Below are 18,477 nucleotides of genomic sequence, written 5' to 3' on the forward strand. Positions count from 1 at the left end.
TAGCAGCACGAATCTCAACAGCCACATTTTGGTACACAGTATATAATTATGAAGCAACAGGTAGTGACTTCAGTCCCTTATTGTTTTATTTGTGATTATTGTTCACAATTCAGCAGTGAGTCTTCACTGAAGCCTTGCCTCTGTTGGAAGTTACACTGTGGAACTCTGCCTTTAGGCACCACAAGGTAGAGGTTTTTCAAGCGGCTGTTTCATGGGGAGAGGAGAGGTTTTATTGCAAGAGTTGCATGAAGCACTTCAGGAACACTGCAAGTTTTTTCCTTTCCTTTTTTTCCTTCCCCGTCCCTTTTTTCCCTGAGTTAATTAAACTACAACAGACACAATGTTTTCCTATGGGCAATACCGTAATACCTTTAGCAAAAACGGTGCTTTCTATGAGGATGGTTTCACCTTTCACATAGAATTGCCAAGTAAGGGGTTTCCTTCAGGCAGACGCCTCTGATGTCAGATCACACGGGTGCAGATCACCGTGACAGGCTGGGTGCTGCCTTTAACCAGGTACACCTTGCATCCTGACTATTCTAAGGCCAAGTTCCCTTGTGTCCATGCTGCAGGTGGGACTCTGGAGGCACACCGGAGCTTGGAGGGGCCGGGAAGGAGCACCTTACAGCACGCTGGTGCCATCTGATGGTAAGCTTTCACAGCAACTTTGCCCCCTTCCTATCAGTGTCAGCAAGCTTTTTATTTGTTTTATGAGAGTCTGTGAGGTAGCATTAGTTGCATGGTTTTATATATATCTTTCAGAAACAGAAGTAGTATATTAATTTTTTTTAAATCTAGAAATTTTTTGTGTAATTTTTCTTACTTATCCTGTGTTTTTAGAACAGCCTTGCATTAAACTCCAACCTACAAGGCAACTTTTTCACTTAGTTTTCTTTTTTTCCCTTCCAGAAGTAACTATTAATTACAGACACGGTCTTCCTGTGATAACTCTTACGCTGCCCACAAGAAATGAACGCTGTCAGTTCACTGTCAAGCCAGTAGTGACCACTGTAGGAGCATTCCTGCAGGATGTGCAAAGAGAAGATAAAGGAATTGAGAGAGCTGAAGTCTTTGCAACAGGTATCTTGTTTTTCTGTTACTCCCTGAAATAAGTGTGTTTTCAAATGGACTGTACTCTTCTTCTGGAGCACAAGTTCAGTCCTCCGTCAGGTTTTAGTGCTGTTGCTGTTGCAGTAGCTCTTGAATGCTTCTAGGGTTTATTGTTTCAGAGTTAATAACTGAGTCCTCTTGAAAAGGCTGATTAAAAGTGCACAATTTGATCTATCACTGTAACTCTCCTTTTATCCCAGTAGTGTCCTTTGTTATCTTTTTCAATTATCTTCTCTTTGTAATGCTGTCTTTAAACAAGTATCTCCTGATTTCCTTGATGTCTTTTTCTTTCCTTGTCCTCCATGATCATTCTTAAAAGACAACCTGTCAGGCTATTGGTGCCTGCCAGTTGTTCAGTGTTATCAAGAGCTGAAAGAATCCATTTGCCTTACTACAAACTTGTGTATTGAAAACCCAAGAGCTAAGCAACCAAATAATGTGTGCAATAGTAAAGGACAGTGTTTTAAGACATTGAGGAGATTTCATTTATCAGCTGGAGTACAATATTTCAGGGCCCTTGGGCTGAAAGGAAACTGATTGCTAGGGTCAAAGGGTAACTGGTATTTTAGCACTGGTGTGGACTTTCCTCCCCGTAATATCCTGTTTAGCCAATTGTCCCAAGGCTTCAGATAATTTTCTCAAGCTTTGCTCAGTGCTCTATTTTGTATCTTTGGTTTGCTTGTTGATAAAAACTAACATTTAGTTAACCTTATTCTCCATTTTATTTCCAAGAAAACTTGGTCTGTATTTTGGCAGTGCTCTTACAACCCCTGCCCTGGTACTAGAGGAGGATTCAATCTTAAAACTGGAATTGGGATGTAGATTTTTTTGTCTGAATCTGTTAGAATAGGTACTTGAATTTGGCTAATTAAAAGCATCTATTTCTCCCCTTCTCCATTCACACCCCTAAAAAGAAAGAAAAACAAGGATACCTACATATCTATGTAAAGATTTGTTTAACAGGAGGTAACACATAAGCAGAAGAAAGGATGGTGTCAATGAAAGCTGGTCTGGTTTCATAGCTGGGTGGATTCATAACATTCTTTTCTTTCTGGTTGATACTACAGAGGGCTGCAGGGGCTTTTAAAGAAACTGAAAATAGATTGATGTTCCCAGAAAGCCACAGACCTAAGAGAAGGTGCTTTACTTTCCTTTGTGGGCACATCTAGTAAAACAGGAAAATACTCCACTGAGCAATTGATTGATATCCTCTGGAGCAATGGAGATGTGATCTATGTGGATCCCAGTGTGTTCATGAGCTTCACCAGCTTCATGTGCACGGGAGTTTTGGTGGTGGGGTTTTTTGGTCTTGTTTTGCTTTGTTTTGATAGTGTCTGCTAGAGAGCAAAAGTAGAAAATTCTCTTGAAGATATTTTCTTAAAAGACTCTTTATCTTCAGAAGCCACAGTAAGCAATGGTCATTGTGAGCAGCTGGCCTTCCCCTGAACACAGAAGTTTTTCCCTACAAAGGATTTCTTAGTGGGCTGAGGCAGAACTTGTGCTGGCAGCAGTTAACCTTGGGGTACTGCTCTTGTGCAGACATCCAGGACAGGCGTGTTTGGGATTCACTGCCAGGTCGCTTTCCTCTCTTCTGTGTCTGCAAAAGCTAACAATTCCTGCTTCAGTGCAAACATGGGTCACTTGTGAAACATGACCCCCATCCCCTCTGATTTGGGAATACTTAGACTAAAAAAGTGGCTCAAAATAGTTCTCTGCTTTGTATTTGTCAAGTGCCGGGCAATTGTAATGTTATAGAGCAGCTGAGATGTTTAATTTATCAGGAAACTGATACTGTAAAGAGAAACTATTGGTCAGGTACTGAGAGTTGAACTTAAACATTAATTATTAAAGAAAAATTATGAAGCCCTGAATTAGTGTAGTCACACTTCTGTGTCATTTAGCCTAACCTTAACTGAAGTCATCAGTGCTGTGTATGATGATTAATTTTCATTATCGATGGATTTGGGTTTTGTCCTGTGAACTTTTTGTAGACAAAAAATGACCTTTCGTCCACATTGGAACACTTGTGTTTAGGTACAGGACTGAAAGTAGCCTTTGCTTAAAGCCTGTGGGGAATTTTCTAAAATAAAATACCTCCTCCCTTTCCTCAAAACATCTCTTCTTTTCAGTTAATAAAAGGTTGCACAGGTTAATAAATCAGCGATGTATTCTGAATATCCAGAACAAAGAGCCTGTCTGGCACTTCTTTTGAAAAGCATTTTTCCCTTCAATGTTATAGAAAGAGTTACAAATGTCACCTTAATAATGTACATGCAAATGAGCCTTGATGTTTCATTACACTGAAAAGAAAAATGAGTGCATTAAAATTTTGGATTGAAAGTGTTCAGCTTCTGGGTTTGCTTTGCTGCCCACACAGAGTGGGCAGGTGAGCCAGCTGGGGTGTCTGCTTGCAGAGCTCCGTAGTCTGAGTTTCATTAGATGGGGCCTGGAGACAGGGTTCTGGTGAACAAATAATTGCACATGTGGGGTTGTCTGTGGAGCCTTTCTGTAGCAGATGTGTGAGGACAGGTGGAGGAGTTGGGACAGTAGCACTGTGACAAGTATCTACATACAAAATCTTGGTATTTTGTAGCCTGTTTGGTTATTCATCTTGGGAGTAAACCTGCCTAGCCCTTGGCAAGGGCAGGGGAGGGTGCCCTTTTTGTGTATAGAAAATGAGAATCATCTCAAACAGCTGCTGTGGGGCAGCTGCTCCACGGCTTTTCAAACCCTTGTGCCACAGTGATGTGTCCAGCAGCAGTGGTGTGTGGCTTAGGGGAGCTCCTACCAAGAAGGAGCTGTGAAATTGCATGTAAATTTTGTGGGGTACAATTCATGTAAATTTCTACATTAAAAAAAAAAAAAAAAAGAAAAGGTAGAAGAGGGCTTTCCAGAGCATCAACAACTCCATTCCCTGCACAGGACAGCCCCAAGAATAACACCATATGTTCCTCCTGACTGTTCAGTATTAGCTACCAGTTCTAAGGGTAAGAGTTACTTCCAAACCTTTTTAGTGAAGAACCTCAGCACTTTTCTACAGGGCTATCTGCTAAAGTTTAAAACTCCTCATGATAAGTGATCTAGAACTGAAATCTTTCTTTTGCAGATGGTACCAAGGTCTCTCATGCAACCTTGATGGAGGTCTTACTGACGAATGACTTTAAGCTTGTTATCAACAACACAGGATACAGTGTGTCACCTCCTGTAAAAGGTAAGAGCAATCCTTAAAACTGGTCATCTCACTTCATTTAGTGAAAGGCATGGAAGTCTCAGAAAACTGGGCCCTGGGAGAAAAGTGTTTCTCTTTGGCTTTGTCTTTTTACCATTGGATTGTCCTGCTTTTGGGGTTGGAGGTGGGGAGAAAATGAAGAAGGATGTGTTCCTGAAATGGTTTATATGACAAATATTTTCTTTTCAGATAAGCTGAGTAGTGAGCATGCTACTGAAATGGAAGACATCAAATCCTTGGTTCACAGACTGTATGTGGCTCTACATTTAGAAGATCACCAGATCAGGAAAGAGAGAGAATTGCTACAGAAACTGGACCATCTGAAAGGAGAGCTGCTGCCTCTTGAACAGGTTGGAAAGTGGGGGAACTTTTTTTTAAAAAACTCAAAAGCATTTCCTTTCATCAGAAGTAAGTACTGTAACAGAAGAAAATCAGCATAAATGGCTAGGGTGTGTCTGTTCTGTTTGTTATGTAAATGAGGTCGACTGAAGTAGAATGCAAATTATTTTCAATTCATTTCTTTTTGTGGACATTAATGGGGTAGAAAGCACAACACCTGGAGCAAGATGTCAGGAACATGGCTAGTATTGAGATTGAAAGGCCATTTGTTGAAATGTCATTGAAAGTCACCTGTTGCTTTATGAGTTCTGAATACCCATGACAGCAAAAACCCACAGCAGTGGGGTTGACATCATCCATGGCTTAGGATAGTGGGCAACAGGACTCCTGCTTTATGAGGGCCAGCCTCGAATGATAAATGGAAATCCAGCAGACATAGATCCCTCCTAGTGCGAAGGGGAGATTAAAAGCAGGAATTCTTGGAGCAAAGTGGCAAGAAGATTGGTTGCCCTGGGACTTCAGTGCTTTTATTTTCTCAGCAGGGTAAGTCAGTGAGAGGTGTTGGTAAGACATCCTGAGAAAGAATCTAGTCCAAGGGGAGAAAGTAAAGTTGAGGAGCTGTTCATCGAAGGAGCACTCATGTTTAGTTGATTAGGTTTCTGCATTTCTTTTGTTTAGATGAAAGCCAGAATCATGGACAGTGCAGATGCAAAAACCTCCAGGCTTTTATGGGTTGGCCTAGCTCTGATGTCAACTCAGGGGGGAGCGCTGGCGTGGCTGACGTGGTGGGTCTACTCGTGGGACATCATGGAGCCAGTCACATACTTCATCACCTACGGGAGTGCCATGGCTTTCTACGCCTACTTTGTTCTTACCAAGCAGGTCAGTCCTTCTCTTCTAAATGTCTAGGATATTGAAAAGGAGGAAAACTAAATCTGTGAGTCACAATGTTTGAGCTGTGATGGAAGCAGAATTCAGTGAGTGGCCTTGCCATCAGACAAGGACTTGTTTGATCTCTACTGCAGCTGGATACAAACATGCAGAATCAAGCAGGTACTGCTGCACGTGAACCAGATGCTGAGCATAACTACTGTCAGTGAGATTTCATAACCTAGGGAATGAAAAGTGAGGAAAGAAGGCTCTCCTTTAAAATGTTTGTAGATCACTTTGTGTAGTAAATAGCACCTTGCCCACTGCAGTAATGGGAGAGCAACTGGCAGTGCTGGGCCAGTTTGTGAATGCTGCTTTACAGCAGCAAGTCACCCAACAGTAGTTTTTATTTGCTGGAGTTTGTGTATATACAGTGCAGGTTACCAAACTGTTTGTAACTGGCAGTTACATCACTGAAATATACTGAAATATATTTGGTGCCTGAAAAAATGTTATTGCTCCGCTCTTCATAATCTGACTGCTTTTCCATGACTTAGAATGAATGGAGGTAAATCTAGGACAGCTGAAGTGGAGCAGGAAGCAGGCATTGTGTAGAAGCAAAAAGTTCGCTCAGATCTTAATTTATCTTCACAATACAGACTTGTTGTGAAATCCTGTTAAGACTTTGAGAAATGTTTCTTTCTCCTGTTTTAGCTCTGTACTTTACTCTCAAAGTGGACATCTTGATGTTGAACTTTCTGTGATGCAAAACTCTTTTTTTTTTTTTTTTTTTTTTGGTGCAAGTATGTGGAAGAGTAACCAACACTTTCTTCCATTATACCAAGGGATCTGTAGACCTTGTGAGACATTAGGTTCTTTCAGTGAAAGGGGGAGATGTGTCTCTTTTTATGAACAGCTGGCTCAGAATATTTTACTCCTTCTGAATGGTTTTTAAGAAGGACTAAGGCATTCATACTTTTTGTGAGTAGACAGAGTTTGCTACTTGGCTTTTTTGAACAGCTGCTTGTGCCATTGCTTAAGACTTCCAAATAAGTCCTCAAGAAGTAGTTCCTGAACTTTCTCTCACTCCTTGGAAGTAGACTCCATTGACTGAAGTGGCTCCAGTCATGAAGATCATGCTATGTGTTTATTGTAAAATAATTGAAAATTATTGAAAATGCCTTCAGACGTGATGAAAATTACTCCCTGCTATGTGTTTAAAAAGTTCTTACAGCTCATGAGAGCATAACTTCACATGTAGCCTCCTTACAAAACATACATGGATGCTGGACAAGGTAAGTCTTCCTGAAACAGGCTGTTTCTAATGTGCTGGCCTCTACTCAGTTCCTTGCTAACCACAAATCCATGTCATCCTTCCTTCCCCAGGACTACGTTTATCCTCAAGCTAAGGACAGGCAGCTCCTCCACTACTTCTACCGCAAATCCAAAAAGCAGCGGTTTAATGTGGAGCGATACAACAAACTCAAAGACGACCTAGCAGAGGTATTTAACTGCAGTCCTTCAATAATGATGCAGCTTCTGGCTTAGGACTTTTTCAGTAAACTCTCAGCTAACAGAAAATTGACCTCAGGGCTTGCTATCCAAACAAGCTTATCAGCCAGTTTCAGCTGTTCAGATAATCATTCAGTGTTTGCCTTTGATGTATAAATTACTTCTGTAAGTCGTCAGAAAGGGAGACCTTAATGAATTTAATTTAACACAAGTAAGTCAGTTTATCAGCAAGACATCTATTTTTTGCATACTCTAATTAATGTTGCATTTTTGGCCGTTTAATACAATAGCTGCACTTATTTTGGGCACAGTATGTTTGCTGCACTGCTGCGGTAAACCAATCTCCTCCCTTCCGTGAAAGGAGATTGCCTTGCAGAGTTCAGCATTTGACAACATAACCTTATTCCTTAGGTAAAAGGTTTAGGTTTCCAGAATATGAGTGACTGGATGGAAAAGGTGGTATGTTCACCTAGGAGAAACTTGATGGCCTTCATGAAATAGTTGTAGCAGATCTCTTACTCCTCAGTTATTACTCCTCCACCCCATCTTGACAGCCCTGTATTCAATATCTCATAAAAGAAAAGGAAAATGGAAAATACCTCAATTTTGGCTCAAACCCCATAGTTCAGAGTGTAATTTCAGGTACCATAATTGACATGATGTTACAGTTTTACCCTTTTTCAGTGGCCTGGGGGTATGAATTTTTTAATTGTCACTTCAGGAAAATAATACTTTGGGGTGTGGGTGAGTGGGTTAACGGGTAGGGTTCCTTCTTCTCTCTGGAGACTGCATGACTTGAGCAGGTCTGTCAGTGTTCAGTATCCTCCATTTGACTGGTGTGGTTCCTTGCCTAAGACCACTGCTTTCTGAGAAAAGAAAGACAGTGCATGTGTGAAAGAGGAGAAAACAGAGGCTGCAGAAGGATGAACTCTTCCTCTCTCTTTGGCAGGCAGAAGAATCCCTAAGGCGTCTGCGCCAACCCCTGCACCTGAGGCTTCCCATCCAGGAAATCAGTGACAAGGACTGACTTTGGTTTTGTGCATATTGGAGATGCCCTTTCAAAGCTGATACAAACATTTAGTTACTCCATAACACCTCTGGGTATTTTTGACCACTAAAGTTTTAAAAGTTGCAATAAACACCTTTAAAAATTATTTGGTCACTTGATGGTTTTGCATGTGTTTTTTTTGTTTGGTTGGTTTTTTTTAACCATATGAAGAAACTGCTGAAGTAAAGTTCTTCAAAATATTTGTCAAATCTCATTAGTACAATGGAGGCATTCTTACTGCTGGTAAAATGACAAAACAGACAAGTATAGCCTTTTTAGTACTATTTACTATAGCACAACAGTAGCTCATAGGATAATTAACTTCGGCATGGAGTAGTAAGGATTCTTTTCCTGCAATTACTGTTTCCTTTTCCCTGGTCTGTGCACTGACTCTTTGTAACACCACAGGTGAAGTTTAGATTAGCGTAACAATTAAGCTTTCTTAGTAAAAAGTGCTGGAAAAGTAAGGCATCTCAAACTTGCTATGAAATCATTTAAGCTTCACTGTTGCATTTTATTGAAAGAATTTATCAAAACATTGAAACATACATGCTTTATACAAAGTTTAAAAGTAGGTGTAGCAAGATACAACATTTATGACTCATAGATACGGAAAGACTTAACTAAAGCAGAGCCAGTAAATCAGTCATTTTTTATCATTTTTTTCCCCAGGAAAGTGGATTAAGACACTTTGCTCAGTTTGAGTTCTCTGTTGTCCCTCAGAGGAACAATTAATAATGTAAAAAACAACAACAACAACCACAAAAAAAACCCAACAAAAAAACCCTAAGAAAAGAAGTATTTGCTTCAAGTCAGCACCATTGCAATTACTGATGCTGCAGCAGTAACCATCCTGTGGTGACCATGCACCATCCCTTTTATGTAGACAATGACAGAGGTATGGCTGATCTTCTCCAGGGCCAAGAGGAGGCCTGATCCAACTCAAAGGCCTGAAGTATGAAGGTTTGCATATGTTATATTTTGTAGAGCTGCCTAGAGTTGTCCAGCAGCTTTAGCTTTAGATGCAGACAAGGCAAGCTCACTCTGAGCAAGTTGCACATGGTCTCATCTCACTACTGCTGTTCTTCTCCTGAGGATGCATAGCACCAGCAAGCTGTATTTGTGCCCCAAGCATAAATTATATTCAAGCAAAAGGAAACCCTTTATTAATCAACCTTATTTGATTAATCCTATATTAATGCTGCAGTTGTACTCAAGGAATTAAGTTCCTTTTTTGTGTTTCAAGAAAATAAAAATAAAGTCTAAAAAGCCCATTAAAGCTACAAAAGTTGTGGATTCTGCTGTCCACAAATTTAAAAAGATGCCCTGCAAACATATTCCCTGTAAACTGCTCTTGGAGCAAGTCAAGTTAATCTAATGGAACATTAGAAATGTTTTGGAAATAGTAAGATGTGCCATAGTTAGATGGCAATCAAGCAAGAAGCTTTTAAGACAAAAGTAGTCTGGAGCATCAATTTCAATAAAATCTGAGCACCTAATAGTTTGGCACCAGTCAATTTTTCCCAAATTCCCTGAGATAAAGTCCCTGGTGTAATTCTAGTATTAAAACTGCTTTAAGATTTTGGAAAATATTAGGTACACAAACTGTAATGTTTGATCCCAGTGATTTTGCAGACAATCTTGTAGAATAGCAAGTCTCCTCAACTAAGATGGTATTCTTTACTTCTGCAGCAAGTAGTAGTAATGGTCATCACTGCTAAATAATCTACTTAGATTTTGGATGAAAATACAGTTTTTTAGTTAACATGGAGGCAAAACAAGGAATCTGTTTTTTCCCTATAGCATTAATATCTTTGCACATATCTACTCTGCGATACGATACTTTCCTGTTAACAACAGTAAGAAGTTCTGTGAACTCCAAGGAAGATCCATACTTCCTCAGGGTCTCACACAAATCTTGGATGTACCAGGAGCCATTTACAGTTTCACGATGAGAATAGTAGCCTAGAGTAGAAAAATAACATAAAATTGCATCCAAATGTAAGTAGTGATAACCTCTTGGAAAAATATTTATGAAAGTCACTAAGTACCAGCTATAAAGAATTGCTAATGGCTGTAAATCTTACTTTGCCAATCACGTAATTTCACTGCAAAGTGCAGATGGGAAATGGCTTTGCTAGCACTTGTAGTGCTCAGCTAAGAGGAACATGATTTGAGGACTGGCAGCTTACACAACTGCATCTCCATAAGAGAGCAGATGGGACTGAGGAAAGAAACAGCCATGTAGTGCAGAGAAATTTATAAGCCACCAGAATCCTGGAAAAGAGATGGATGTTTGCTGTCAGGAGGCAGCTCAGCCACAAGACTGATGACAATACTTTTGTTTGGCAAATTTAATGCACCTTGATAATTTACTTTAACCTTTTCTTTAGCACAAGACAAGTAGCTACTTATAAGGCACGTAAATCAGATGACTTGGAACTGTTCTCATTTTTTGGACTGCAAAATGAACAAGTGTTCAGGGTTGTTAGAGTGAAGTATCAGACACTGGATGTAAAATACTAGCACTTACCTTGCGCCACAGAGTAGCACATGATAAAATCCGCACCAGCAGGCAGAGTATAGACACCAGCTGCATCCACTTCAGTCTCATTGACAGGGGATTCACTGCTGCTGTCTGTTGCATCGTGAGCAATGACTGGATCATCATGTTTATCACCTCGACAAGCCTGTTGGGGAGAAGAGTTGTTATGCCTGCACCCGTGCCGAGCTCACTGTTAATGTGATAATTCTGACACTAACCAGAGGCACTTCTGTTCAGCTAGGTGTGCCACATTACCATGACTCTGCCTTCAGAAAGACCCATTTACTTCTCTTTCACTTGAAAGTCTATTGAAAGCTCGAAGATGATCTCAGAGTCACTAAGACTGGAAGGGATCTCTTGAGATCATCTAGTCCAACCCCCAGCTGAAGCAGTGTTAGCTACAGCATGTTGTCCAGGATTATGTCCAGTCAGCTTTTGAGGATCTTCATAGGTGGAGGCTCCACAAGCTGTATGGCTGACCTCTCCCAGTGTTTGACCAACCTCACAGTAAAAAAAAAAAAAAAAAAAAAAAAAAAAAAAAAAAAAGTGTTTTCTTGTGTTGAGATGAAATTTTGTGTGTTTTAATTTGTTCCAGTTGGATCTTAACCTGTCACTTGGTTAAGAGCCAACTGAGAAGAGCCTGTCTCCCTGCTATTGTGTCCCACCTGGTGTTTAAAACATTGGGAAGACTCCCATGAGCCATCTCCTCCAAGCTGAGCAGTCCAGCTCTCTCAGCCTCTCCTCGTATCAAACATATTCCAGAGTCCCTTAATCATCTGTGGCCCTTTGCAGGACTCACTCCAGCAAGCCTGTATTTTTCTGGAACTGGGGAACTCGGGACTGGAGACAATACTTCAGATGCAGCCTCACCAGTGCTGAGTAGAGAGGAAGAAGTATCTCCCTTGCTGGCAAGGCAGTGTTGAATTACTGCTCTGAAGCACAGCCATCATTACATGCTGTCACCCTTCTGCTCTTAGTGCAGTCTCAAGTGTGTTTGTTGAGCGAGGGTTTCTGTGGGAGGTCAGTAGTGATCCCATTATTGTCAGTGATGCAGAAATGCTACACGTGGAGGGGGACAAGGTGAGAACACACACAAGAGATACAAAGGAGCCTTACTTCATTACCACTAACAAAAGACAACACAAAGAATCTTCTTTACAGTGATAAAGTGTCATCTTGATCTTTCTTCTGATTTCCAGAGGTAAGTGCTATGCCAATTGCACTGGAAAAGAACTCAGGTGATGAACTAAGTTAACTAGCTTTTTGATGAGTACATATTATAAATGTTTCCAAGTATTGCTTAGAACTTAAAATTGAAATATGAAAGTATTTTTTCCATCTTTGGCACCAGGTTAAAAAAAAAGTAATCTGAATGAATCCTAATGAAAGGATTAACAATATGCTGTTTCTTGCAGCAACTCTGTGTCCTAAGGAAGCTTTTATTTGGGGAAAAAAAATAATACTTAGAATTACTCTGAAAACTACTACAATTACAATCTGCTGAAGGCCAGGTTCTTATGTGAGCTTGCTAATTGTAACCTGGATAAAGATGGGATAAAGCCCTGCATGACCTGGTTTGACCCCATGACTACTTTGAACAGAAGGCTGGACCAGAGACCTCCTGACATACCTCCCAACTTCTCATTTCCTTGTGAACCAAGGAAAGGAAGAGGAGGTTACATGTGGTCTTTACCTGACCACTTAGCACAAACAATATTCCTGAGTCAATAAAGCCTTAATTTGATTATTTAGCTTCTACAGAGATGCCAAGTACAGGTCATAGACCAAAAAAAAACACCAAAAACAAACAACCACCACCAACAACAAATGAAAATCACTGCCACCACAAAAACAACCAACCAAAAAGTCCCACAAAAGAAAGGAAACAGACAAAAACCCAACACAAAACCCAGCTTCACCAAGGATCATTGCCTGGAAGGAAGCAATGAAGATAGAAAGGTTTGATAGCTTATCAGCTTAGCCTAGGGCTGTGACCAATAGGAACTGAGCTGAGGCTGCACAGAACTTTCTCAAAAAAACTTCCTACTGCCTCCTCTGCTATTAAATACACACTGACAATCGATCCGATGTGGGCTTAATTTGTGTTTCTTTTGTAAAATTACTTATTAAATGTCGCTAGAGGACACGAAGAAAAATGATACTCACACTCTAATGTAAAAGAAGGCTAACTTTATTACGGTTACTTCACTTATATAAATTCTGGACAATGACCAGGGATTGGAGAACAAGGTTACCACCTCTCCATCCCACTGGCGAGGCTAGAAGTCAATCAGTTGTCCCTCATCAGAGAGGAATGTGAAAAACAACTCTTGTTTATGTTACAAGCATGAGAAGACTTGACTACAGAATTGTAAACATTCACAAAAAGCTAATAGAATATGGCAACAATTAAATACAACTGTAATAATAATACTAACAGTAGTATACATTAGGGTTTCTAATAAAAACAGAAAAATCATTGTCTTAAATGCCTTGTGGAAAGACTGCATCAGGAGAACTGACAACTGTATTGCAGGAAGACACAAGTCAGTGTTAACTACACTAAATTCAGAAACAGACATCTTACCTGAATGATAAATATCTTTGGTTTTCCTACCAAACTCTGGCACTTGTCTCCTCTGAACATGTCTGTGATTGTCTGAATTTTGATCTTGCCATCATATGCATATATATGATCATCCTCACCGTGACTCAGGAACACACACAGAAAGCAGTCAGCATTGCTGTGGTCATCCACTGAGGCTGAAATAGTCAAGTGGTGTTTAAATGACAAAACAGTCACATTCAAGTCTAAAAAGCATTTGTATCATATCATTTAATCCCCAATCAGTCCTTTCTCACATGGATGCTATTTTCAGGTAGAGCCATACTGTAGGGATTTCAAGGTGCATTGATTCAACCTGGCTGAAGGGCCACTAACCATAAAAAGAAGAATGTAGTTATCTTCTCCCAGCTGCATGTTCCATCTTTCAGTGACTTAATTAGTTCTCTCCACAGAAGCTTCACTTACATTGCAATAAAATAATCTTCAGCCTAACCTTTTAAGTCCTTCTAATTTTAAATTCCTTGTGCAAAAAAAATTATTTTAAGTTAGATGAACAGAGAGATTAGAAGGGAAGGTATCTGGGAATTCTGCTGCAATAATTTAGACATAACCAATACATAGTCTCTTACCTTCATGAATTTTCTGCAGCACATCTTCTGCTTTCAGATCATCAAAAAGTCTGACTTCAAACCCAAGGTCTGTCAAACTGTTGTTAGAACAGATCAGTATTAGTAAAAATCTTGCTCAAATTATATATCAATTGCTACCAACTCCATTTATTTCCATGCGTGGGAATTAATATTCTTATGCAATATTTATGAACAAAATTACTAAAGTTGATTTTGAATTCAAAATGTCAAGGAAAGGTCTAACACCTAAAGTTACTTCAAAGAGTTTGTCCAAAGAAAGCTCTGGACTCACTGAATTCATAGGGTTTGTGCCAGCTGTTTCTGTGACCTAAAAAAAAATGTGCCTTGAAGCTTTTTAATTACAGCTTTCTTCACCCAAGTTGCATAGGTGCTATGTCTGCAAAGTCTTCCAGGGTCTACTTAAACACAGGATTTAGGTAACTCCTTAATTTGACCACGATTTCTGAAGTTTAGGGGTTTTTTACAGGTTAGTAGAGCAACCAACTTCTTACCTGCGTTTCAGATTGTTCCTGTCTGCCATAGTCCCACGTCTGTCCAGCAGCGTTAAACGCCAAAAAAAGTGCTCATGATTGAAGATTAATGCAAGTCCTCTTCTTTGATGGTTCATTTTGTATTCCATTGCAGGATCAAGTGATTGTCTGCTGCCACAGATGGAAAACATTCTTGGTAAATGAGGCTGTTTCATTAGTTAAGGCACATAATGGTGCATTTCAGACATGCCTCCAATTCTCCATGTTATGTGTTTAGCTAAATTCTAACATAATTGGATAGTACACGTGTACTTATTTGGAATTGCAGCTGTCTGTGATTTGTTTCTTCTAAGTAAATCAAGTGCTGCATTGTAACCAATAGAGTATAAACTGGGGATCAGGTGCTAAGTGTGCTAATCTTGCAAAAGGAGAACAAATGTTTATTATTTACCCTAACGAAATGAAAGCTATGAAAATACAATGGTTCATCTAAGTTTTTAGCAACAGGCCCACAAAATCCTAAAGTTGAAGGACAGAGGTCTTCTCGAGAACTGAATAAATGACCAACCCAGCTTCTAAGTAGAGGACTTTATCATATCTAACACATAGAACACCTGTGTGTTTGGGAGTTCCAGCATTCCACAGCATTCCACAGTTCTACTGGTCTATAAGCAAAACACAGTGTAGGATGTGTGACAGCACACTCTGGATTTGGCTGTGGACCATCCACACTCATGCCAACATTTGGACCCAAAAGATCCTAAGTGTTGACATGGCTGTAATTAGAAAGACAAAGCAGAAAATCTTTCTGCTTTTGTAGTTACTGGTGCAGAAAACAGAAACTGAAACAATTCTGGCAACAGCTCTGGCAATAAACAGGTCCAGAGTTCAAGGTATATGGAATGAGAGCCCAGGTCATGCTGCCCTAGGACTGGCTCTGGTCAGAGCAGTCATTTTTTGCCATGTTAATATTTTCTTTCATGCTATGGAATATTCAGGTCTTGTGCAATCACAGGAGAAAGCTGCTTAGAATATTTGCCCACAGATGTTCAAGATCAGAGTTTCATCGGCAAATGCTTTTGTTTCACAACAAAATTACCATCATTACCCATAGACTATCTTTGCCTCTCCACTTTGTTATGAGAATCCCCTTAATGAAACATTTTTTGTAACATCTACATAAGAATTCAGACAGAGAACAGGAATTTAGGGTGACTGTTTAAAGTCAGGGAGGTTCTACAATGTTGGCTGGATAACCAATAAGAGAAGTTGGGTGCTTTATCACATTCTTCCCATTCTGAGTACCAAACATGATAAATGCAAAGATTATAAATCTTAGCCTTGTAATTAGAGATTACAAATTTTATAAATTTTAGCCTTGAACAATTTCACCTGTATCAGTACCAGAATTTTTTCAGATTTTGGCAAATTCTCTTCCTTAGGATTCGGCTAGGTGCAGGGCTAGTAGGGATTTTGGACAGTTTGGTCGCTGGATCCTGTGAATGACCATTGAAGGATGATTCCTCAAATAGTTCTTTCTCTACTCAGCTGCATGGATGAGGCAAAGTTATCAGGCAGATAGTTTACTGATTTCAGGGCTTTCATGGAATCACTGTTCCATGGCCCATTCCTGTGCTACAATCTACCACTTAGTCTGTCCAGTGGCTCCTTAAATTGTGATGGGCTCTGCACACTGCCTGAAATAAAAAGAGAGCACTCCTCATAGTCCCTTTCACGTGCCATCACAATAAAGGTGCTTCTGCATCGGGCAGAGCTAAAACTAGAAATATGTTTTGTAAGTGGGTGGAGTTAAATCAAATAATTCTGTTGAATTCTTAACAAAAATCAGAAAACCCTGCACTGACCTCAGTCCCTTGGGACACCTCTGTCACTGCCACCAGAACTTTACCTTATATTGAGTGCATCTACTTCTGTGATGTTCTCATTTCCATCTGTTACAGAAATTGAAAAGTTATTTAGCCACAAAAATCATCCATTAAAAACAAACAAAACCAATTAGAACTTATGCATCCAGCCTTGAAGTTTAGCTGTTAATGTGAACCAAAAGCTCATTCACACATCAGGTAAGTAGGCATGCAGGTAAACAGCCTCATTAATGTTGTTCTGCACCCACAGCTTTTGGAGGCTGATCTGGAAGTTCTGACTCCAACAGTCTGAATTTCAGGTGGTCAGGACATGCATATTTTCTATCTGTCTGTGTATCTGTTTCTCTACAAACATATCCAGAGACTATGATTTTATATAACTAACTAGCTGGGTGTAATTTTTTAAAGAGACTCTAACTCAGTAATTACAACTTTACATAACTTAAAAATATCATAATGTTTCTTTTCTTTCAGTAACGCTGCTAATACAATGCTGAGCATTCTCTTTGAAGTTGGATGCAGCACGTGAGTCACAACAGACAGTGAAACAGCTATTGACAACTGAGAATAAGCAAGATTTAAACCTTTTCTTCTGCTGAACTATACAGACTTTAAGTACCTCCAGTACAGAATGCACACAAAAGTTATCATGTGGGAACAACAAGGAAGATGCACATCTTGGGAGCATGCAGAACTCCAGACTTGCAGATGGTCGGGCCAAAATACTTGTTCCTCTCACTTAAGCATCTCAGTGAGCTATTAAATCACTACTACTACTGGTAGAGACTGATTAAGAGAGCTGTATACGAGACTATACCTGTGGTGGGCAATGTAGGTCTGCTATCCAGCTGGACACGGCCTGCAATTGTAAGAAGAGTCACATGTACATGTATTTTACAAACTGCTTTGCACATACAATACTAGCTTTTCACAGCTCTTCGTCAAATGTTATAAATGCCTTTTGCAAAATGAACATAGCTATGTAATGATAGAGGACAAAAGTTCTTGTGATCCACTACCCCCCAAAACTTCATAAGAATTTATAGTCATCAAACTTTAAGACAGAAAACGTTGACACGGAAGGAATAGAATTCCTGGGCTACAAGAAACCAGGAAAAGATGGTTTTCCTGTTAATTTAATCCTGTTTAGTAACTTCCTAGTCTTTGGATTTTCATTGTCGTTCTCGTATCGCACCTTCATTCAGGCAAACACTATTCAAATTATCATGATTTATGAGCATTTTTCCTGTGTTTGTCTTACACAAGAACAAGCTTGTTCTAAAATCTGATGGAGACCAACGGGACTACTAGTCTTTAATTTCGTGAAGATGGAATCAAAAATCAGGTATGCGCTAGGTTCCACTGGAATCTCACAGCATCTTTTCCTGGATGCGTTTCCGTCTCAACAGGTCTACCACCGAGACCAAAGGCAAGGCACTTAGAAACAACCGAACGGCACACAAAAGAAGTTCCTTTAAGCCTAGCTGCACCTCCGGGAACCCAGGTTTTGCTGCCCGGACTTCTCCTGCCCTCCTGTTACACGCGGGGACCTTCCCCGCCCCGTCCCGTGCCGGGGAGCCGGAGGCATTTTCTCCTGGGCGGGGTGAGGGGGATTTACGTGCAAATCCATTTCCTCGTCCGTCGCCGCCGTCCTTCGGCTCGCACCTTCCCCGTCCCGTTCCTCCTCCGGAAGGAAGGGGGGATAGAGGCAGAGGTCCCGCTCCCCGTGAGCGCCGGCAGCGCTCTCCGGGCAGCGCTCCCGCTCTGGGGGAAGCTCGGGCGCTGCCCCCGGCCCCGGGCAGACATTCCCCACCGCGCTCGGGCAGAACCCCGCAAGCGGCGCGTCCCGGCCCTTCCCCGCCGCGTCCCCTCCGCACACGCACCCGCCGGCGGCCGCCGCTCCGAGCCCGACATCGCCGTGGAACGAGGCACCGGCAGCACGCCCACACACACCGAGCCGAGCGGAGCGGAGCGGAGCCGAGCCGAGCCGAGCCGAGCCGAGCCTTCCCCTCCCTTCCTCCCCCGCGCCTTCCGGGGGCGGGCGCTTGCCGCCTTTGGCTCCCGCGGCGGCCGCCTCCGCCGGGAACGGGGCGAGGGACGGGGCCGGGAAAGCCTGAGGGTGAGTGAGGTGTTGAGGTGAGTGACGAGCGCTCCTGGGGTGGTGCTTCAGCCGCCGCGGTGGAGTAACTGCGCCGCAGGGTACAAAGCCGCCGTCCTGAAATGCGGTGAGAGCCTCCCGTGTTGGCTGGGTT

At 41.2% G+C, this 18,477-nt stretch overlaps 2 protein-coding genes across 3 annotated transcripts; one reads left to right on the forward strand and one right to left on the reverse strand.

The window, feature by feature from the left end:
* Positions 1–563: 563 nt before the first annotated feature.
* MCUB (mitochondrial calcium uniporter dominant negative subunit beta) lies at positions 564–8,212 on the forward strand. Its single transcript, XM_040064593.1, has 7 exons — positions 564–648; positions 910–1,080; positions 4,217–4,321; positions 4,529–4,689; positions 5,357–5,560; positions 6,935–7,051; positions 8,010–8,212. Exons 1-7 carry the CDS (start codon positions 564–566, stop codon positions 8,085–8,087), a joined length of 921 nt encoding a protein of 306 aa, XP_039920527.1. The 3' UTR covers positions 8,088–8,212.
* A 392-nt stretch (positions 8,213–8,604) lies between these two features.
* Positions 8,605–18,181, reverse strand: CASP6 (caspase 6). 2 transcript variants are annotated; one of them, XM_040064696.1, is made up of 8 exons: positions 18,109–18,181; positions 17,043–17,084; positions 16,249–16,291; positions 14,361–14,510; positions 13,849–13,925; positions 13,241–13,416; positions 10,642–10,798; positions 8,605–10,073 (listed from the first exon to the last, which is right to left on the reverse strand). In XM_040064696.1, the coding sequence occupies exons 1-8, from the start codon at positions 18,137–18,139 to the stop codon at positions 9,835–9,837; spliced, it is 915 nt and encodes a 304-aa protein (XP_039920630.1). In that variant the 5' UTR covers positions 18,140–18,181; the 3' UTR covers positions 8,605–9,834. The 2 variants fall into 2 exon arrangements, with proteins under 2 accessions (XP_039920630.1, XP_039920631.1); XM_040064697.2 differs by having other exon boundaries at positions 8,617–10,073; positions 14,361–14,507.
* Between the last annotated feature and the right edge of the window lie 296 nt (positions 18,182–18,477).

The sequence above is a fragment of the Hirundo rustica genome, chromosome 5 (assembly GCF_015227805.2).
Source record: "Hirundo rustica isolate bHirRus1 chromosome 5, bHirRus1.pri.v3, whole genome shotgun sequence".
NCBI classification, from domain to species: Eukaryota; Metazoa; Chordata; class Aves; order Passeriformes; family Hirundinidae; genus Hirundo; species Hirundo rustica.

Coding starts and splice junctions, on each gene's coding strand:
- MCUB (XM_040064593.1), top strand. CDS start 564: ATGCTGCAGGTGGGACTCTGGAGGCACACCGGAGCTTGGAGGGGCCGG. Junction 5,561..6,934: donor ACTTTGTTCTTACCAAGCAG/GTCAGTCCTTCT, acceptor TTCCTTCCCCAG/GACTACGTTTATCCTCAAGC. Junction 7,052..8,009: donor TCAAAGACGACCTAGCAGAG/GTATTTAACTGC, acceptor TCTCTTTGGCAG/GCAGAAGAATCCCTAAGGCG.
- CASP6 (XM_040064696.1), bottom strand. CDS start 18,139: ATGTCGGGCTCGGAGCGGCGGCCGCCGGCGG. Junction 16,292..17,042: donor ACCTACATTGCCCACCACAG/GTATAGTCTCGT, acceptor TTTCTGTAACAG/ATGGAAATGAGAACATCACA. Junction 13,926..14,360: donor AGGAACAATCTGAAACGCAG/GTAAGAAGTTGG, acceptor TTCTAACAACAG/TTTGACAGACCTTGGGTTTG.